Consider the following 23,628-nt stretch of genomic DNA (forward strand, 5'->3'; position numbering starts at 1 on the left):
AGAAAGAGACATAAATGAACCAACAATGTTCCATAGTGAAGTGTAACCTAATATGCAGTGGCAAATAGTCTAGCAAAATAAATGGAAATTACCAGTGAGGACCTGATAATGCATTCACACAAGATGCAGCTTGGTGGATGACCGGGCATAAGTCCTAAGCTGAAAAATAATTTGCTAGATAAAATCTTAAATGTAGGGTAAGGCAGGCAACTTTAGCTAGCCATCATTTCTCAAACTTAGAAATTGCTAAAGATGGTAGACTTCCAAGAAATAAATATTTTATGTGGAAACCATGTTTAAATTCACTTTCTGACATTGATACCGTTATGATGGCATAAAAAAAAAATGAACAAACATTTCACAGTGAAGTCAGTATAGGTGACAGAAGGTGTGGTAGCAAATTAAAATATATGCCATGACTGGTTGCACATTTTAGAGTCACTTTGTTCACTGTATCATTTTCACTTACATTGACTTCATCATTTGCGTATTTATTTATTTATTTTTAGCTATTTGTTTAGTAGGTAAGCCCTTTATGGGGACAACCAGAAAGCACTATCTGATTATGTGACTTGCTAACAATTACACAGTAAACAAATAAAGACAGAAGGAATCAAACCCTGTACCATGGGCAAAGGGAGCAGCTCATTGGTTTAGTCTTCTAACTGCCAGATGCTTTACTTACTGGGAAGTATCCAAGCTGGGTAGGGTCCATTTCCTGTGGAATTGCGGAAAAAGCTGTATAACAGCATTATTGACCTAGGAAAATACCATATATATATATATATGGGATTCATACAGATCCCCGAATGCACTTTCCACTGAAGCAGAAATCACTGAGCATACTTAACCAAAAGTGCTGTTCACCAAAGCAGCACTTTTGGATAAGTATGCTCATTGTGCTGGTCATACTACGGTGTGGATAAGGGAAAATTCCCTTTTCCCCACTGGAGTGCAACCTCAGAGTGAGAATATTAAAGTAGGGGGGGTGTGGGGGTGCAGGGGGGCTTGCCTCCCTGCATAGAAGTAGGTTTAATGCTATTTTTTTTTTAAACATACTTTACCGTAAGCACTTTTTTGCGATAATGGATTCGGACTTTTGATCTTTCGATCAAAAGTCCTAGATCCATATATATGTATATATATATATATATATATATATATATATATATAAGTAGAGAGTTTATCTGCCTTACATTAAAACAATACAGCTACATGTTAATCAGATATATTGCTATGCATTATAATGCATACACTGAAACGCTCGCTTTATTTTCCTGTGTTACTCTGTTCCTTAAAATAGAATGGATAATGGATTGTAGGTAAGAAAACGAGGAGTGATTGGCCAGAACACAGTTCTGGAAGAATAGAGGTGAAGTCTGGAATACAGACATTAAGTGTAAGCAAAAGTGGAAATGATTAGAATAGGGGCAGGTGGTATGCAAAATTGAGTGATGAAATACAACAGTTGAGTTATTATTAGGTGTCTAAATGATATGAAATGAAAAGCTGCTAAGGTAGATGGCATATTGCTTGCTTACTGTTTTGAATGTACGCAGGTGCATTCAGTAATAAAAATAGTCTTTGTGATAAAGAAAATGTAGTTGCCGTCTAATTTGAAGATCTGTACATGCATTGAATTTTTGACACAATTTGAAAACAAATGAAAATTGTATGAATTTGCAGATTATAACTGCATTCAGCCTTTTAAAATAGCAATAATCACAATTTCTTTAAGTGACATACAGAAGGACTCTGCTAAATATAAACTGTTCTAAGTTACATGCAAGATATAGAAAGTAAAGAAAAAGCTAACAAAACTTTTCTGAAAATCATCCAGTAAATGGTAGCTGTTCTCCAAACTTTTAATGACTGTAACAAATGGTGATGCTGTTACCAAAATAAAAACGTACAACTTGAGGAGTATTCAAATTAGAATTTTGTGTTTCAACACAACTCTTATTTCACAAATACAGTGAATCATTTTTGTATGAATTTTTTTTGTAGCTAATTTTCAATGGTAAAAGAGGCTATAATGACACATTCTATGAAAAACAAGTTGTCAACGTAAGTACAGATGCCACCTCTTATCATCTGAATAATCTAAAAAGAGGAACAAACTACACATTTGAACTGCGTGGCCGTACATCTGCTGGTCTTGGAGAAGAATATCAGTCTATGTTTGAAACAAATATCAGTGGTAAGCCTTTTGTTAGCAGTGATCTTGCTACATGTGTTTATATGGTTGTAAACCGAGAGGTGGTCCTTTTTTGCTTTTTAAGATTGCAGTTTTATTTAAAACACCGAGGAAGAAGAGCAGAATTCAGTAGATATTATGTGCCTGAACGTTATTTTGGCATTTGATAACATATGCCACAGAAGGCAGGTGAGAAAATGAATTAGTATGGAACTGATGGTCAGAATGGTGACAAGGGTATAAAATTGCCTCACTGACAGTTAAACTGGAACTATCTGGAATCAGTGGTAACCAGTACGGTGCCACAGATTTAGTATTGACACTGGCCTTGTTTGACATTTGTCAGATGTTATACTGAGACGCTGGGGATTAAAGTTTACCAGATCACTGATGAATGGCAGTGTATGGGGGAGCCACTGTTATAACTTGCAAGATTTCAGGCAGCTTTTTGTATCTTTCATAAGGCAACTGAAGTAGCAGTTACACTCTCTCATATTGACTTCTAATATTTTATTATATTATTTAGAGATAAAGAAACATTTATCTCAGATATAGAAAAGTAGGAAAAAGTACATTTCAAATGTGTAGAAACTTTAACATTGTTTGTTAAAAGGGTTAGAAATAAAACAGTATGACATGACATAGAAGACAAAATCAAAACTTCATACATGAAAAACAGAAGATGGTAGTGGGAGTATTGTATAACTGATGAAGAAAGGCCATTTAAGAAACATTTTTTTGTGTAAGAAAGGGCAAATCAGGTAATATACTGGAAAAAAAGTACACAGAGTTATTTTTGTGTATACATTTTTAAGGCAGCACATTTGCATTTTGCAAATGAACTAATAACTAAAAATATGTAAGATGTATAACATGATTTATGTACATTTTCAGTTTATAAGATCATAGGATCATAGAACGTTACTAGGCTAATGGCCCTAGGACCTAGCCAAGGTCTACCCTTATTTCCACGATCAGCACCTATTGCCCTGTCCAAGACGGACACAGATGGAACCCCCAGGGGGAATTTACAGATACCCATCCAGTTGTCCAGATTTCGTTTGAAGACAGACAATGAGGTGTTCTGTTTGACATGAAATGGGAGGCTGTTCCAAAGGTGTGGTAACCTCTGGAAGACAAATCTCCTCCAGCACGTTCTATTAATGTCACATACCACATTAAGGTCTTTAGAGAGAGTAACCCGTGTGCCATTTGACTTGCGGATATGCAGCATTTCCAATAAAGCAGGGTCAGAGATTGCCTTATATGCAAGGCAGAGATAACCTCTGAGTAGTCTGTATGAAACAGAATAAAGTGTCAGTGATTTCAGATGATCCACATAGGCCAGATGCTGAAGACCTTGAATTTTCCTTGTGAGGAACCTTTGTGGTTTCTCCAATTGCTGCAGTTACCTGGAAAGGTACATATAAAAAGGGGCATTGTACTCAATTATTGGCCTGACAAGGGAAGACTACAGGGAGGTTATAACTTCTTTTTATCTGGAGGCAATGTCCTTACTTATGAGATGCCCTTCTTACCGCTGTGGTCAAAGGTAAGGTTGCTGTCAACCTGTGTGCCCAGGTTTCTCACCACTGAGTGTGTACTTAGGGTGTTGCTATTGATATGGTAGTTAGCAGAAACATCCCTCTTACTGAAAGGGATGATAATGCATTTTTTTGCATTGAGTTTGAGGCCATGACTTTGGCACCAATCATTTGATTGTGTAAGACCCTCTTGTAGGATGTTGACATCATTTGGAGATTTTATGACCATTACCAATTTGCAGTCATCAGCAAAATGTGTCATCCACAAACCTTTATTTTTGCTTGCACTTAAGAGAACTAGATTTCAAACAGTAGAGGTCCCAGGACTGATCTCTGTGGAACACCACTGGTTACAGGTCTGCTGTTGGAGGTGGAGTCCCTTATTATGACTATATATGTTCTATCAGTGAGCCAGTTAGTGACCCATCTAACAATATAAGGGTTAATACCTAGCTGGGTGAGTTTATCAATGATGCCTGAGTGGGGATATTGTCCAAAGCCTTGGTTAAGTCTAGGTAGGCTGTATGCACATATTTCCCCTCGTTCAGGGCCTTGGTGACTGTCTTGAAGAAGCCCACTAGGTTTAACAGGCATGACTTCCCTTTGACAAATCTAAACTGAGTAGGATCAAGTGTTTGGAGATTACATATATCTTTGTTGATAAGGTCCATGGTGATTCGCTCCATGACCTTGCAGATAAGGCTAGTCAGGTTAATAGGTTTATAGCTTCTGAGGTCAGTGGAAGCATGACCTTTATGCAAGGGGACAATGGTGGCCATTTTCCATTCAGCTGGGATGAGGCCAGTGCTTAGACTATGATTGAAAAGAGTACCCAGTGATATAATTCTCGTTGGAGCCCATGTAGGATGCAACTGGAGCCACAGCCATTATAGAATGCAATCCCTGGAATTTGAATTCAGATGCAGTTTTCCCATCATGATAGTCAATTTTGCATGAAGAGCTGCTATGAGCCAAGTGGGTATGATTTAGAGACACGATGCTTGCGGTTGCAGAAAGCCAAGAAATACCATGACCTGTATAATATCAAATGGTGGTATAATAAAAAGGAAAAGAGCAACATTATTAAAAAGAGGGCAATGGTGGATTGAAATGAGGGCACACACTAAGACAGAATGATTCAGAAATTATTATATGTCACTCAGGAGTTGCTACCACCAAAGTTGTTGACTGCAGTGAAATCCTCGAATTATGAGAGGCAGACAGCAAAACATGCTGGGTAACTGTTGCTTTAATGAATATATAAATACAAGACATTGTTTTCACTGCCTGCACACAGGGAGCTGGGTGTTGTCACCCTCAGTGGTGTCAAATCATCTGTCTGTGCTTAACATAACATGTTATTTATGATGCAAAATAGTGTACCAGTACTTTGTGGGTAGCAGCAAAGTGCTAGTCAAGATGTGTTGCTCTCATATGCACTATGCTGGAGTCTAGTGGACAGATTCATGGCAACTTAAGAAATTTATATTCTGACCATGCATGTCCCCATCTGTTGGGTCACCATCTCATGGGAAGGTCACAGGTATGATCCACAGCATGTACAGTGGGCATTATGCTCATTCAATTTGATTGAGGGATCTTGTCTTGGGTGGTCTCTATATGAACTCCCCATCTGCATGTACATCCACATTGCACCAATGTTACCTCAACAGTAGATGATGCCATGGAGATACTAGTGCTTTGGTCCTAGACTGTGGCCTTCCCACCCACAGTAGACCTCCCATCAGAGAGGGAGGTGGACTAGCCACAGGACGTGAGCTGAATGTAGTGGCCAGCTGCACAGGGACATCTTCTCCATAGAGACTACCTATGCCACATCTCCATAATGTTGCACATCTGACCCATGTGTTCCTAGAAGTTTTCATGCTGAACACATATTACTCGAACCAGGTCAGCTACATCTGTATTGCTTTCGGTCTGACCATGTATTATAGACCTAAGCAAATGCTAACTACTGGTCATGTAACTCAGGAGGGGGCCATTGTCTATGGCATGCATGGTTGCTGGCACATTGATACCTGAGGTCATCATCCCATAACATGGAGGCAGTGGCAACAAAGAAGAATTCTTCAGCTGGAGATGAGGCCACTTTATGGTGAGATGCATGGGCATCTTTCTGTCTCTTGCTGATATCCTGGGTATGGGGAATAGGGTGTGCAGTCACAAGAGCTCTGTCCTTGGAAGAGGATGAGGATGTGACCATCACATTACCTGAGTTTATCACTGACCCTATGACCCTGAGTATGACAGCATCAGAAGGCATGTATCTACAGTAGAGGACCCTGATAACACAACAAATGTGAAACATCAGAAAAGTTCCCAGTCAAAAAATGAACCTTTCAACCACATGTGTATCCCCATGAAACTACTCCTATATAACTGAGTAAAACAGAAAACTAATGTTTAACTTAACTTGGGAAGACTGCTTTTAGACCTGCAATCATGATATTCCTGTAACAAAGAAAAAAAGTTCTGCGACCTTGCATTAAACAAATAATGGAGATAATACTTCATGTTCAGACATACTCACATGGGGAATCTCTGATGGATAATCTTTTTGCCATGTGCAACTCAGCACCAACACCTAACAGAGATGTTAGGAAATCCTAATTGACTGTCATTCTGCTGGCATGGCTCCTATGGCCCTCCACTGCTATGCTAAGCAGGCTGTCTTATTGCGTGCTGCAGTAACCATATCAGTGGCCCTTTTTTGCATTGTGCAAAATTTCAGTATTGGACCAAAACAGCATTAATGACCTCAGTAATGTCCTACTAGACAAGCACACAGAAGGCTTGGTCAGATGTCTCATGACAGAGCTCATGCATATGGAAGGCTTGCACTATAATATCACTCTCTGCCTAGGAGAATTTACTTTTTTGTTTTTTCGCACCATTGGTAGAACAACCTGGAATTGCAAAAAAAAAAAAAAAAAAATCCTTCAATGAAAATTGAAATCATCGAAATGCATACCATCGAGTTTAAGGTATACATGTAGCTATACTGTCAGAGTTCCATATATGTTTGCTACATAGTGTATATTCGTACATACCTTCTCATTTTCAATTCGTGATGTTATGCAGTTTGTTTCGACGGTTTGCAACTCGATGGTTTTACTTTTCGTTATTTTGGGTTTACGACGTAGTCTCGATGATGGCAAGACCTGGTGATTATTACAACAGTTATGGGGAAGTAACCACATGTATGTCTGGCATCTGTGTGGAGGTGTTAGATGTGGTGTCTCATTGGGTGTTGTTGTGATACCAGGTAGGGGAGTCAAAGTACTCTGAGCAGGAAACCATGAGCACACATGGGTGTATGCAAGACAGCTCATGTCATCTGTATGCACATAGGCCAAAAAGGCAAACACACTGGCCCCATGAGGATTATGAAAGTTGCCACATGCATCTTGTTACTTCCCATGATTGTGGAGGTGCCACAGATGCAGCACACATTGTGACTGCTAGTGATTAGCAATATTCCTGTCAGTATTTATGCTACTGTTATCTAGTCAAAGAAGAATGTGTGTGAGCAGCCCACAGGTAGACATTGGCTTACAACAGGACATCCCATAAGATATGAATGCAGTCACCTAATACTGTCCACAGATGTTTGCCTATGTGTGTATTTGTGTAGGCCTTTACTATGCCATGTCAAAAAAACCCAGTAAAGGTCACATGTACAATGCATTAGTAAAAGATATAGGTAGAGGATGACCAAAAGAGCTACAAAGGCCATGTATTAATCATCCACTACAGTGATTCCTGATGCAGGTAAGTCAGGTTTATTTGTTACAGAGCCCATGGAATTGATAGCCATCAAGTGAAATGACTCACTGCTCCTGTATGCACCCTGCCTCAACCTTATATTTCTATTGCAGACACTTTTCCCACATCTATAGTCAACAAGAGGCAGTGACTGTTAAAGGTTTATGGACATGTCGGTCAAACCACTACAGATGGATGCTGACTACAAGGCCACTCTATACACAGATTTGGACTATGCACATAGGTTCATAGGTTCATAGGATGGTACTAGGCTATCAGCCCTAGGGCCTATACAAGCCTAGCCATAACAATTCCCTGGCTATTTCTTCACACACTATTTACTTCCCTGGACCCCTGTCTAGCAGGGCGACTGACGTGATCCCCGGGGTGAATTTCCTTTCTCCCATCCAATCGTCAAGGTTCCTTTTGAAGAGGGCCAAAGAGGCACTCTGCTTGACATGTATGGGCAGTCGATTCCAGAGTCTGGGGAGTCTCTGTGTCAGGAACCTATCCCTCCAGCATGTTTTGTTTATTGTGATGACAAAGTTTAGATCCCTAGAGCGTGTGGCTCTGAGGGATTGGGATTTCTTTAAGTGTAGCATGTCCAACAGCTCTGGGTTTGACATGGCCTTGTATGTTAAGCAGACATCGCCTCTGAGTAGACGATATGCAACAGAGTATAGCTGGAGTTTTTTAAGGTGGTCAGCGTAGGGCATCTGCTTTAAGCCTGTGATTCTTTTAGTGAGGTATTTCTGCAGCCTTTCCAGTTGTTATAGATGTCTTGAGAGGTACATACCAGGTGGGGCATTGTATTCTATAATGGGTCTAATGAGGAATGAGTACAGTGGGACAATGACCTCCTTTTTTCTGGATGAAAAACCCTTAGTGATGAGGTGTGCCACATAGAAGGATTTCCTGACTGTTGTGGCAATGTGATTATCGAAGGTGAGACCACTGTTCACCTGTGTCCCTAAGTCTCTTATCACACTTTCAGTGTTTAGTTTACTGCCACCTGTGTGGTAATTCATGGGTACATGTTTTTTCCTAAAGGGAATAACTATACTTTTCTTGGCACTGAGCTTGAGCCCATGGCTCTGGCATCAAGCATCTGTTTCTGTAAGGCCCTTTTGTAGAGTATCCACATCATTTGGGGATTCAATAATGGCTCCCAGTTTGCAGTCATCTGCGAACTTTGTTAGCCAGAGTCCCTTAGTGTTGGCCTGTACTTCAGAGAAGTAAATGCCAAACAAGAGCGGTCCCAGGACTGAACCCTGAGGTACTCCACTTGTCACTTGTCTGGAGCTGGATTTGGAGTCGGCTACTTTTACAGTGTGGGTTCTGTCAGTAAGCCAGTTGGCAACCCATTGGGTGATGTAGGGATTAATGCCCAGCTTAGTAAGTTTATCTATAATTGCAGAGAGGGGAATAGTGTCAAAGGCCTTGGCGAGGTCTAGATAGGCTGTGTGGACCATCTTACCCTTGTTCATGGCTCCGGAGACTGATTCGATATCACCTTCCCCAAGAAATGCAACCCACAGTAATATATTTACAGTTACTTGGTCAGTAAACTCAGCACCCAGACAAGCAGTACTTTACATCTACAATTACAGCATCAGTAAACAGCATCCAGACCTGCAGTACTTTACATTCACAGCCTAAGCATCTTTAAACTCAGCATCCAGACATGCAGTACTTTACTCTCAGAGCTACAGCATCACTGAATGTATGCAGTACTTCTACAACTCACGCAGTAGATTACTCACTTGACTGAGGTCAGCCTCTCACACAGACACTACAGCATTGTGCAGCAGTTCTGAGTTTAATATCAGCACTTGCATATCAGTATTCATTGAGTGGGATGCTGGACTAAGTTACCTGCATAGAATATAAGGAAACAAACCATAGAACTATGTTTGACTGATCCTGTCAAATTATAGCCCCTCCACTTTCCCTTCCATGCTAGCACACTCTACCTGGGTGCACAGTCCTGCATACACAGTTGCACCTTTGTTGACATTTGCACCCGTTACCTTTGTCTCTCTGTAGCAGTAAACTGTCAAGTTTGTCTTCAAGTGACACATTATTAAACCTGTAGTATTAAGAGTAAAATAAAGCAAGTGCCATTACACATTCTATTACCTCTTTTTAAACATGCAGTGATCAATGTACACTTTGAAAATAAGAATGTTTCTGTTCGTTGTCCAGCAAAACGTCATAGCTTAGTGAGGTGCTGCTTTTGTTGTACAATTTTTCGGTTCTTAGTGCAATCATTGTGCTAATGAGTAGCATTTGAGAGAATCTTCCTGAATTACATATTTAGCTCATTATGCAATTCACCTGTGCCTTGCAAAAAAGCTTGGTCAGGTTTGTGAACTTGCACAAGTACCTGTGAAGCACATTGAGACTACATAGGCTGGGCAGTTGAATGACCCCTGGTGGGGTCATACGAGCCTATTGTAGCAGTATGGCTGTAGTGGTACTGAAGGCCAAAACTTTTAACAGATGTAGCCACTGTAATGCTTGTACATCCTTTCCATGCTGTTGCTTATATCCTAACACCGTCATGCCACAATATACACAATGGTAACATTGTGGCTGGTCATTCTACATAGCAGCCCAAAGATGCATGCTATGTGTTGACAGTAGCAGCATGCACGACTGCAAGGCGACTACACTATTTCTCTAGATTGTGACCTAGTGAATGGTCTTGGCTTCCATGGGCACTAATGATGGTAGGGATCCCAGGTGTGTCCTAAAGAAAGTCAGATCTTTCTGTATTTCTGTATTGGGACCATTGAGAGTGCCTCATTGGAGACTGTTATGAGAGTCATCAGAATGAAATGGTCCTTGGTACAGTCTTATCAGGGTGGTGACTGCTGGCACAAGCCACTCTGGTGAACAGTGCCATCACTACTTTAGTGACCTGTGGCCTCTGACTTCTGAGCTATTAGGAAGAATTTAGAGAGAGGGACTCTGAGGTGTACTTTAAGTATAAAAGGCTGATTACTGCCCTATTTCCCTTATAATTAAATGGACCCTTGCTGGTCATCTAACTGATGTAGTCCGCATTTGTTTTTATTTTAGGTGAATGACTTCAGGTGAAAATATTTGAGAATGCACTTCCTGTACCAGAGGAAAGTGTAGTGTCATATGTTATTAATTATTTAGCTAGATCAAAGCAGCTTAGCAGTAATCACTGGCACTGTTTGTAAAGTTAGAAGTGAAACATGTCTTTAACAAAGTGTATGTTGACTTACTGAAATGCACAAGCAACGAAACACAAGTGAATGATGTTGCCATTTTGAAAATCAACATATCCAAAAATACACAAAACTGAAAAAAATAAATTGCAAAAGGAAATAAGCAGTTTCCTTTTGGGATAAGTTAACCAATATCTGACCAGTACATTCCATCATACTTTGTCTGAATCATAGTGGTGTGACAGAAAGGTTTTTTTCTAAAGTAAGGGGCAGAGTTAGGTTAAGAACAGGGTAAGGTTAGCATGCATTAGTAATCCTCCTCTGCAACACCTTAATAATGCACACTAACCCTATCCCTAGCTCTGCCCCTTTTCTAACCCCATCCTTATATCTTACCTTAGAAAAACCCTTTGTACAATTCAGATACAGATAACATACAGCAGCACACATGCACAGCACTAAATTTTGCTCTCTTACCTGGCCCTTACTCTAACCCTAACCCTCAAACACTGTTAAAGACAAACTCTCAACCCTAATGACCAAGCATTCAGTATGTCCAAAAACTGTTGGCATTACAATCCCAAATCCATGCTTATCTTTCCTACATGCACTCAATCTTCTTCCTTTCAACATCAGTGATGACAGCACTTGACATGTTCCCCAAGCAAGTCACTCTTTTAAAGAAAAGAAGATTCAAAATCAGGAATGACAGCCCTTTTATCATGTCTATTACAGAGTGTCTGCAGGGCCATACCTCTGTACACGTCCATAGACTATTATTGCTAACATCCCCATCTTCGAGCTGTAAGCACAACCCCACCCCACCCAATCCCTGCCTTGAGGACAGTAACACTGCACATATGAATGTATATTACACAGTTGGGATGTTTATGTATCTAGGCATAACTGTTGGACCTGCCATAGTACTATACATAATACATACCATTTCTGTACTACATCAGTAGGTAGCAGTAGGAGTGGTCAACAGAAAAATTCATAGTTTTAATGTCTTTTTTTTTTGCTCCTCACTCTCCCTCTCTTTGGCATTTATCTCTTATTATGTTTGATATTTTTGTTTATTTCTATCCATTTATATTAACATTTTCTGTGGCATATGTAACACCTGTCCCATTGAAGTGGCACCCATCCTCACTTCACAATGTGCCAAGGTCTTCTCCTGCTAGCACAGCATTTATTTCCATGCTTGATCTCCCATACAGCGTAGCAGGGGATGACCTGGGGCATTTCCAGTGCCCTTTTGTCATCCGTCACCGATACTGCTGCAACTAGAGAATCACACTTTGCCAGAAAACAGGAGCTGGCAGAGGTTGTAGGGAAGTTGGTGAACCAGGATCTTGCAGGCCAGATTGGTCACTGGAAGGGGCTCCTTTCTGAGTTATAGAGTTGTACTGCTGCCTAGCACTGTCATTGTGAACACCTCAGGCAGGGCCCAGTGGAGAGGACAGTCATCATGCTGACAGACTTCTTCCTAGTTTAGGCCAGACAACATCATGTCAGGAGTGGCATAACCCCATATCCTCCATCCTGGTGCTCCCAATCCTTGTGTGTCACTGAGCTCCCCTATCTTTTGATCAGATCTCCCCATCACCAATTTTCCTCCCTCTGTATGTCAAAATTTCCATTGCCAGCTCCCCTTTTGGTTTGCTTTTGTTTTGTTTTTATATTTGTGCACACCTGGTACCTCTACCTTCTTTCCATCCTCTGCCTTCCTCTTGCATCCTTCATCTATCCTTCCTAAAAATGCTGTCTGTCCTATAAAAAAGTATACATTCCCCTAAACCCTTCCCACTTTTACCTTCCCTGTGTCCTTCTGCATGTTCCTATTCTTGTTCTTCCCCTTTCTCTGACTTTCTAGCACTCCCATCTTCTCCTCATTTCACTCAGTAAAGGTATATAAAAATACTGATGAGAATTACTTACTGTAGCTTCCAGCTGTTCTTGTAGCAATGTGATACAGCACTTGTATGTGTGCTGCTTGCCCACTACTGATGTATATATAACATTCCTAGCTGCAATTGCAAGACACATTCTCAGACTCCTGATCCTATCATTTCCAACAGTGGTTTTCTTTAAGTATTTGGTGCTTGGGTTATGAGAGTCCTACTATTTAATCAAGAAGAACAAACACAAACCAAGCCAAAAGAGTAAATGGAATCCAGGCAGCAAAAAAAAAAAAAAAAAAAAAAACGGAAATCGAACACACTTTAATAATCTATATAAAATCCATATAAAATCCAAGCATAAAACCACTAAGTTTAAATCCAAAGAATAGATATGCACTTTAATTTTGCTACTATCAAAGCTTCATCATTGAATTAACAATTCCTTTTAAAGGTTTTGAGATGGACATGTTCCAAACTGCCCAATCATTTCAAGCAAAACTGACACAACCCCCCAAAAAGGAAAACATGCATTTGGAGCATTACAAACTGCATATTGCTAACCAAATAGTGAAAAGAATTAATAAAATGAATAAAAAACAGAATTAGACAATAAATTAGCAATAATAATAATGAAATATATAAAATGTGAAGCAAATAAATGAATTTATGCATTCAGTGAATAACATCATCTTTTCAATGCCTTGTATTTTAACACTGGTAATATGCTAGCCTGGTCATTTAGACCAGCAATATGCACTCCAATAAATCTGCCAGTGAATTTCTTTCATTTCCAGCTTTAATTTCCTCCCCCTTTATAAAGCCATCATAACTCCTTATTAAAGCATTGCACTTTTATTTTGTTGAAAACAGAAAAACGTACTGCCAAAATGGTACATTATTCAGTTTGAACCTAGAAACTCTCTTCTGTGTGAAGATGCATCGGAGATGCGATTGCAGGTTGCAGTCAGGTGATCTATACAATGATCTTGATTTGCTTCTTCACCTACATCCCTACTGTAGTTGAGTGAAGGTGCAGTGGTGATAGGTCATAATAAACATTTTAAAAAATGAATTATAAATAAAATGTTTTTCTGAAAAACAATCCTGTTTCAGAATTGCTGCAATTTATAACATAAAAAGTGGAAAAGCAGTGTTCAATATGTATCCTGAGGTATTTTTTTTCTTTCTTCAGTAGTGCTTGAAAGAGAATGTGCCGATGCAGTACAGCTGAGATACTAATTTGGTTTGGCATGCTACTGCAATTGATTATCTGTGTTTACTGTGATTTCATAGTACTGAATAATTGATATTTGTAAGCATCGCTCACTCAGAAAGTTTAATTTTTTTTACATGATTTCATGTGTGTGTGTGTCCATCTAGTCCACACTGCAGTGACTTGATACCACTATGAGAAAATAGTGTCATTGCATTAGTTTTTGGTTTTAACTCATAAAACACAGCATGCGGAGGGATGCAGTCACAGATACGCATTTTGTACAACTTTACCAGCTTGGTTCTATTTTTACTTAACTGGAGAGTGTCAAAGTTTCAGCCTACCAAAAATATTACTTTTTATTTCAAAAATATATAGCATAAGCTCTAAAATACCATACATATATTATCTTTCCACTTTTTATAACATTTTCATAGTATTTTATCAGTTTAGCTCTGCAGAGCATCCCACTTTTACTTTGTTCTACAAAGTACCACCAACCAAGCTCACATCATCCCTTTTCCCCACCCTACTCCTTGCTATTTAAAATAGACTCCTTTGACCTTTCAAGGGAATGTTTGTTACAACCAGTCTTTGAAAATCATTCCCACTGTATTCAGTACTTGTGTTGTACCATATGGAATACTTATTTTTCAGATGTAAACAATTCATGTGTAGCAGCAGATTTGGTTGTAGCAATGGCAGGTATTAAATCTGATGTTTTTTTTTTTTTTTTTGTCTGTACTGTATACAATGAACAAACAGGAACTGGCATTTCTTTTAAGTTTTGGTAAAATAAATTATATACACCTAATGGACCACGAGAAATAAATTTTCATTTATAGCACCTCCATTTGTAACATCAGGTGTTCGATGATCGTTGTTTTCAAGTAAACTGTATGGGAACCACTGGTTGTTGATCACACTGTATGTAACATTATCAGAAGTTGCAAATGTACTACAGTGTGATCGGCATATGGGAACTGCTGTTTTTAGCTTTTTTATTTTTACTTTTAAAGTAACTGTACTGCATGTGATATTATCAGAAGTTGTAAATGCACAACAGTGTGATTGGCACACAGAAATGGGCACTTTCTTTTAAGTTTATTTTAAACTAACTAAAATGAAACAAGGAGGTCACTCTGCCAATTTAACCATGCACTGTCTTTGCTACATCTTCTGATCTATTAGTAATAGTTAAACCAACTAACCAAACTGAGCCAAGCAAAATCTGAACTTTGACCCTCTGTCAACCTCTTTGCATCCTATTTTAATGGGACTGACTTCCACATAGTCTTCTGTACTCCCTTAGCAACTAGATGCTAATGGTATTACCTTTGCACAACTAAATGCTAATTGTTTTACCTATCATCAAAAGCCTTAGTCTGGCAGCTGACTGAACCATAAAAATGCTTTTATTGTAGGTGAATCTCTGTGATGACCTTCAGTGCAGTGTTAATCAGCTTTTTAATTTTGGCATCAAGAGTTATAGTTTGTCAGAATCAAGAGTGATCTAACCTTCATGGCACTGAATAGGAATAGTGCCTTATTTCTGTTTTTGTAATGAAATGTCTTTGAGCTGTATGAAAGGATGATTGCAGTAAAGGAAGCTACAGCAGCTTGGGGATCTGGAAATGCAAAGTTATAGTGTGCAATGTCTATTTTGGGAATGCTGCCCATGTTGAGTGGTAGATCAGTAAGGAAGGGCATGCTTTTGGTTTACGGTTCTGGCTCAAAACTGACAAATTATCAATGATTTGGATGCAGTGGGTGACTGTGAAGAGACATGGCAGGAGACTCTCTTTTGTATATGCAGACCATCTCTGTCCTGGTGGAATATTTTTGTTGAAACTGGGAATAGGAATGTATGCCAGCATGACGTAATCATTAATCAGAGATGTATGGAGACCGTGTAGCAGACTTGACAAGGGAAAACTGCAGCAGGAGGACTGTAGGTGGAAAAGACAGTACCAATCAGTGAAGTGCACAACTCATTATGGAAACCAAAATGCACAATATATAGTATAGGCACAGGTGTGAAAAGCACTGTATGATGCTGGGTACAAAGGATGAATAGTGTGGAAAATAAAACAAAAGACAGGACTAGTAAGAAATGGTAGAGGGAGGGATATGTTGACTCTTGCACGGAGTTTAGGCAAGATTACAGGGTGCTTTACATCATGATGGAGTAACACAGACTTGTCTGTGGTGACAAAAACTGAAGAAAGGTGGTACTTTAATGTAGCTCCCAGAGTACTGATTCAAGCAGGACAGTAAGGGCAAGACAGTGATAAGGACAGCAGTCTATATTTAATAAATCCTATTAATGCCAACAGTAGTTTGTATAGGATCAGTATATTGATGACCCTGTGCATCTAATATTGCCCACTCATATTTGCATTATTATTTGCAAAACCATGTCACATATAGTTGTTCATCTTTAAGGCTTATGTGATGGGCAACACAACTGTCATGATACTTGATCTATGGCTATTGCAGATAAGAGATTTTAAATGATGTCTTTAATTCACTGTTGCAATATTCAAAACATATGGGTTTCCCTGCCACCGAAGCCTGACGTCCATTCAGTCTAATAAAGACTACTGTTATTTTAAAGGTACAATGAATATCACCAAATGCTCTTGGTGTAACATAGAGCATTAAGGTGATGTTCAGGCTTACCAAAAACAGAACTTCCTTGGTGCCAGTCTGAACGTATCTTTTTCATTGTCGGTCTGTTTACCTGTGTCAGGTTTGTGCCAGTTGAACATATTTTCATTCTCCCTTGACCAACTATGCCTGTTTACTGTACTTGGGAGATGAGTGGCCCATTGGGTATTTTATTTTTTTCTTGTTTTTGTGTTTCTTTGGGTTGATGTTATCCAGGAAGGGTAAATGCCAGTGTGGGAGACATTCCCATAGAGACCGCCATGATAAGTGTCTTGTTTGCCTAGGTGCTTCTCATGACCATACATCTTTTTCTATTTGTCAGGCGTTTGTTCCAAAAACCCTTTACAATAGACTTTCTTCCCTTTCCTTGTATCTTGAGAACCAGCGTCTTAAGCTACTTGCTAAAGATATGCTGGAAGGAATCTCCTGCCCCGAGGGTCAGCCATTAGAGAAGAAGAAGATGAAAAAGGAATCTTCTGCTGTCCAGCCTCTGCCAGGTATTTCTCCTGTGGTTATTATGAACTCCGAGGCTTGACAGCTGTGTTGTCAGATTTCTCTGCTGTGACCGTGTTGGAGGCTGGTTAGGATACTGCTGGCAGCATGTCCAAAGAGGCTTTGCAGGTGTCTGTCTCGGATGTTCAGAGGGAACCACGGTTGATTTTTTTTCCAGGGGGATTAAGGGATTTCCTCAGTTTTTGGTTGAGGAAGAAGTTCCTGCTGTGGTTCTCGACTGTCATCCTGGGTCTGAGCCTCATCAGGACATTCCCTTTAAAAAGAAACAAAAAATGAAACATGTTTCTTCTGCTTCTAGGGTTCCTCAAAGTGAATGGCAGGCTTTTACTCAAGAGTTATTTTCTGGCTTAATGTCCTTGAAACCTCTTCATGGGGTTTCAATTTCTGTACCTCCTTGGTCCTCTACTCCTTTTAAGAGGCCTAGAGACCAGGATTTTTTCTGAGGATGAGTCAGATTTTGCTGACGAATCCCTAGCTTATTCTACTCAAATTCCTTCTCCTTTGGACTGTGGGTCAGAGAAGGAGGAATCTATTAGTCCTGATGGTCCTTTGGAGGAAATTTCCTTTGGGGACATAATCCCTAGGATGATGAATTTTTTCCAGTAAGATTGTGCTCAGGTCTCTGATATCCATAAGAGGTACCAGTGGCGGCTGGTGACTTCAAATTAAAGGGGGGCTGCAGGAACCAGCTGAATGGGTGGGGCCAATGGGAAGGGGTGTGGCCAATTAGAAAGGGGTGGAGCTATGCTCACAAACACAACTGGAACTTTAATTAAATATACTGCCCTGGGTGCCAAACCGTCATTACGAAAGTCCAATCAAGACAAAATGAAGTGTAGAAGAAAAAAATATTTCAAATGAATTGGCTACATGACAGCTTACTTAATTATCTATATGGAAACAAAAATGTTGTGAGGCATGAAAAAATAAATTACTTTTTAAATACATTACTGGAATACTAGTCAAAATCAAGTATAAAAAAACAAGCTTCTCCTTGCACTGCAGTTCTAATTATAACTTATATTCAGCTTTATAAAAGTACCAAGTAACATGCGAAAGTAGAAATTTCTGTGATACCCCACTTGTAAAAATGTTTCTTATCCAAAAAAGACCTGCTGCCTGACAACAACTATCTACTTGTTTCATGGGGAAAACATGATCAAAGTAAAAAATGAACAGCAAACAAGAAACAAGCTCAAGATAAATTGCTTAAAGGATTACTGCACAGGTTATGGACCATACATGATAGATTGGCATTTTGTTTAGTTTACGAGTAAAGCTTGCAAAGATGACTGCAACTATCCAGCAAATGTAATGAGTTTAGCAAATCACAAAGCAACAGAGCACTGCGACAGCATGCATTTTCTGAATAATAAGAAGCATAAATCAACAGTATAAAAATATGACAGAAAACTAGAACATTCTGCAAAATCAAGGACAGATGAAAAGCCACTATTGTACTTGTGTCTAACTTGGATGGGGGAATACTCTGCACACTTACACTACATAATTGCTCCTTGCCTTGCTTGGACACATCCAGAGTCACTACATGGGGGAGTGGGTCTCTAGCTGATGGTGATGGCTCTGACACTCATACCTCTCAACCTCAGAGCAAGAAATCTGGACAAAGCCATACATAAAAGTGTGACATAGGCCCAAAAATAAGGACAATTTTTAAATATTGCTCTTATAAACGTAGAAAGACAATAGAATAGTAGTAGGTCTTGCATTAGTATGAATTTTCTGAAGGGTATGAAATCTGAAACTCAAATGTCTGCCATTATTTTCTAGCTTCAGTCTTTAATGATTTGCCACTAATTTGGCAGAAAAACACAATTTTATGAAAAACAGACCAAAAATGTGATGCAAAAATATAAAATTGCCACAAAATACAGCTGCAAACCTGTCAAAGAAGGGACACCTTTTTAATATTAGTACTGTTAACTTAAGCAGCTGACAAAATAAGAGCATCTACATGCATTTCTGAAATAAAAATAATCTATAACTCTGATCATTATGTTATTTATAATTGTAAACCCTCCACATTTTCTTCCAAAATTGCCAGTTTGCAGAGGGGTTATTAGGGGAAGAACATTTTGAGCCAAAATTGAGGACAGTTGAGAGGTTTGGATATTCCTAATTCTATAAAGTGATTTATTTGCACGTACCTCTCAACCTCTTAATACAGGAAATCTGGACAAGGCCAAATACATATACTGGGGGAACATACAAACAGTACTAAAAATTGCTCTTGTATAAACTTAAGACAGTTGATTGAATAACAGGTCTTGCGTTAGCATACATTTTTCTGAAGGTTATAACATCTGAAACTCAATGTCTGTCATCATTTAGTGACTTTATTCCTAAATGATTTTCCAGAAAACTACAAATTTTATGAGGAACAAACCAAAAATAAGAAGCAAAAATCTGGAAAGTTGAGAGGTATAGTTCAGCATGGGCTGTCTGAGTTTGCTACCCTTCCCCCTCACAAAATCATGGTTGAATGGCGCCTCCCCCCCTGCAGCCATTCCAATGTCCCTTCCCTTGGTTATTTCACCCCATTTACTATAAACACTGTATTGTGCATACTGCTTTACTTCTGCAATGATTTGGATTTCGTTTGAAAGTTTTATTTTGCATTTTACAATATAAACCCTAACAGATATCTACTAAACAAGGCAATGCAGTCTCACAATGAAAATAGACGTAGCATTAAAACTTCTCTGTCCTTGAAACTCACATTCATTGAAACAGCACTGAAACCCATGTTCAAAGAAAATACATTTTGCCAGTGGCAGATAAAGATTAACTTTGGGCTGTTTTCAAATCACAGGCCCCTTGAACATGAAACATACACATGCTCTTTGATACACCTTCCTGATTGTATTAAATTATATTCCTTGTACAATACAGTGCAGTTGTTAGAGGGCATTTTAAATGTATTGTTTTGAACATTTTTCCAGTAAACAATGAAACAAAATGCATGCACCAATGACAAAACTGCCCAATTCAGAACATTTCCATCATAAAAAGTCTACTCAACCTTCTATAGTCCACCAGTATCAATAAATATGCACAATCTCTGAAGTAGTAAAATCCACATTAAAGAAATCTGTAACTAATAAAGAGGTTGCTGCTAGCAAACAACTTTATATGTCATTGTTTCATCTACAAATAAAGTGCCTGTTGCCCTTGAAGAATAAATTGCCTATGTTGCATGCATTAAAAAATGATAAGCTAGTAATACCGCAATAGGGAATGGATAGCAAACTGATAACAGGTTCATAGTTACTAGGTATCTTTGCCAAAAAGGACTGCAGCATCCACCCTCTTTACAACACAGTACAGTATCAGCAATGCATCTACCTACTGTGGAAGTAGAACTCACATCCTTCTACATCAAAAGCAAGTACACTACCTGTTGTGCTATTAACAATGTCTCAAAAAAGTACATCATTATCACAAAGAACATGGCTAGAACAATCATACTGTGCCTTGGTGTCTTCCTTTTTAACTTGCAGCAATTTATTTTCTAAGTAACATAAGGCCTATATCATTTTACTTGCTTTTTTCTTCTTTTCAGTAGTCAGTGAAGTAAGGCAGTTAAAAACAGTTATACAAGGAACAAGTCATTCTCTTCATATCACTAGTGACATGAATGACCTTGATTTTTACTCATTAGAAAGAAGGCAATACAGAGTGCTATCTGACCTCCAGCACAATTTCTTACTCCTTCCATAATGAACATTGTTTAAGTGATGACTGCCATTGCATTGTGCATGTTTTACCTTAATATACTTTACTTTTCATATATTCAATGTAGATTACACTTTGCAACAACAAATTGAAAATAACTAAGCTGTGTGTGTTTGCCATGTATTTTATTTTTCTTTAAAAGAGGCCTACTTGTGCAAAAGTATGATTAATGACTTGTAGTTCTGTCTACCGAACCATTCCATAATCAATGACTAGCTTGGTATGCCTTCTGACCTTAATTAAGCAATATCAAGCTAAGCCTGTGTATGCTGGAAACTCCCCATTTATATATACTGAGGGAGAACAACCAAATTACAGTGTGCTTTTGCCTGATGTTAGGTAGTTCAGCAACATTCAAATTGTTGACAGGTGCAGATGTACAAAAGACAAAAGGATTATTTAAAGCACGTCACTGTGGTTATGCCTTTGAGCAGTAGCCTTCAATGAAAAACACACTGGTTTACTTTAGTTTCTAGCGAGCATGCATAAACAGAAGAATGCACTCACAGTCAGCTGAAGAAGTCTACAGCCCAGTTTAAGACAAGCGCAGAATTTCATTAAAAAGAAACAGCAACCCTTCCTGTTTTTTCAAATGAACCGAAGTGAAAAATATGTTTGCATAACATATATCTTTTTATTTTAAAAATCTCTCTCTCTCTCTCGCAACACTCTCTCACAACACACACACACACACACACACACACACACACACACACACACACACACACACACACACACACACACACGCTATAGCCCTCTTACCTTCCATAGTAGGTCCCATCCCTTCGGTCATAGCTGTCCATCGAGCCCATCCCTTCGTTCATAGCTGTCCATACATCCCATAGCTGGCACTGCGCATTTGAGCACATCCCCACAAGATCTGGAGCATATCCACCATGCGCGCGAGATCCCCGACATGACTCCAGCCTGCCGACGTTGCAGTCCGGGTCCGACCTGTTGTTCCCTTGGTCCCAGCGACAGTCTATGCAGTTTAAAATTGCATAGACTTCTGGGAGCTCTGTTCTTCATGTTTCCCAGTCCGGACCGTGGCTGAGACAGTCTGCACATTCTCCAGACTGTCTTAGCAGCAGTCCGGACTAGTGCACATGCGCGAAAGTCCGCGATTTTTAATTTTTTTTTATCTTTTCTTTTTCTTTATTTATTTTTCTTTATTTTACAGCTGAGGGGGCTGCAGTCCAGCAGTCCAATAGCACAGGCCGTCCCTGAGAGGTACTAAGAGTTGCTTTCTTAAACTTGCGGCTATTCCTCCTGTTTTGGCAGCTTTACTGGATGCTTTCTCCAATGCCTCTCGTGCACCTGATTCTCTTCCCCCTCTGCTCCCAAGAAGCCTGACAGGTTTTATAGGGTTCCTGAGTATTGTTGTCTTTTATATAAATGTCCTGCTGCTGACCCCTTGGTACTGCCTGTAGGCTCTGATAAGCCATCTCAATTACTTCCTTCGCCCAAGTTATTGCATTCTGACAAGGACAGCAGAACTATGGACAGGCTAGGTAAAAAGATTTACACTTCTGCTACTCTAGCTTTTAGGGCTATTAATTATCAGACACATATGTCTAGGTATGTGTTAGCTCTTCTTTCTCAGGCCTGTCAATTTATTATTGATTTTCCAGCCTCTGAGGGTAAAATGTCTGTTCTTTCTTTGTTAGGGACTTCTTTTCAAGTCATTCATCATTTTATTAAATGTAGTTATGATGGAGAGGATGCCTCTTCTAGAGCTGCTGATTTTGGTTCAGTTATGAGGAAGAAATCTTGGCTTAGGGTTCAATCTCTGCCTGATGATATTAAAGCTAAGTTGATGGGTGCTCCTCTGGATTCTAAACTTTTGTTTGGGGAACTGGCTGCTGGTTTGTTTCAGTCCCTTCAGGATAAGGGGAAGACCTAGCAGGAACATAAACATGTGTTTGTTTCTCCTGTGCCTTAATTTCAGAGAAACTACCCTGCTAAGCCTTCCTTTGTTCATAGGAAATCTCGTTCTTCTACTAAAGGTAAGAAGAGTGGCAAACAGGATCCTCCTGCTAAGGCTACTCAATTTTCAGGGACTCTGAAGCCTTCCTTTCTGGACAAACCAGTTGCTGTGTGATTATCTGTCTCTTTTCAGTCACATTCCTCTTACTGTTTTCCTTTCTCTTTCTCTTCCAATTTGGCTTCAGATCACTCAGGATTCTTGGGTACTGTCGATCATTCGTCAAGGGTAATTCATAGTGTGGAAATCCTGTCCTTTTATGGGCATTCCTCAACCTCCTCTGGAACAACTTCCCCTTTTACTAGAGGTTCCTCAAGATCTCTTGTCTCAGGGTACTATTTGAGAGGTGCCTGTATCCCAAAGGGGGAAAGGGTTCTACTCCAGACTGTTTTGAGTGCCTAGACAAAAGGGAACTTGGAGACCTATTCTAGACCTCTCTCATCTAAACACTTTTCTAAAGGTACCTTCCTTTCAGATGTTGTCCCTTCAGATTCTGTTTCCTCTCTTGCTGCCTCAGGCCTGTCTGGTATCTGAGGGTGTCAAGGATGCTTATCTTCATATTCTGATCCACCCACTTTTTAGGAAGTTTTTACATTTTTCTGTTGCTTCCTGGCATTTTCAGTTCTCTGCTTTGCCCTTTGGCCTTTCTACTGCCCCAAGGGTCTTCACCAAATGTCTTGCTCCTGTGATTGCTTTTTGCAGACTTCAAGGGATCCACATTTTTTCTTATTTGGGCAACCTGTTGATTCAGGCATCCTCTCCAGAGACCCTTTTGCAAAATCTTCATTTTGCCAGCTCCCTTCTTCAGACCCCGGGTTCACTATAAATTTCAAAAAGTCTTCTCTGACTCCTTCTCAGGGT

General features: G+C 39.5%; 1 protein-coding gene across 2 annotated transcripts in view; it reads left to right on the top strand.

Moving 5' to 3' along the window:
• The window catches only part of LOC122806395 (receptor-type tyrosine-protein phosphatase U-like), a 1,549,454-nt gene that overhangs the window by 770,195 nt on the left and 755,631 nt on the right, over positions 1-23,628 (top strand). For both annotated transcript variants that reach the window (XM_044076762.1, XM_044076771.1), the window contains one exon: positions 2,008-2,200. In XM_044076762.1, coding sequence (XP_043932697.1) covers positions 2,008-2,200 — 193 coding nt within the window. The remainder of the gene's footprint in view (positions 1-2,007; positions 2,201-23,628) is intronic.

Source organism: Protopterus annectens, chromosome 1.part1, assembly GCF_019279795.1.
Source record: "Protopterus annectens isolate FY-2018-M chromosome 1.part1, PAN1.0, whole genome shotgun sequence".
Lineage (NCBI taxonomy): Eukaryota > Metazoa > Chordata > Ceratodontiformes > Protopteridae > Protopterus > Protopterus annectens.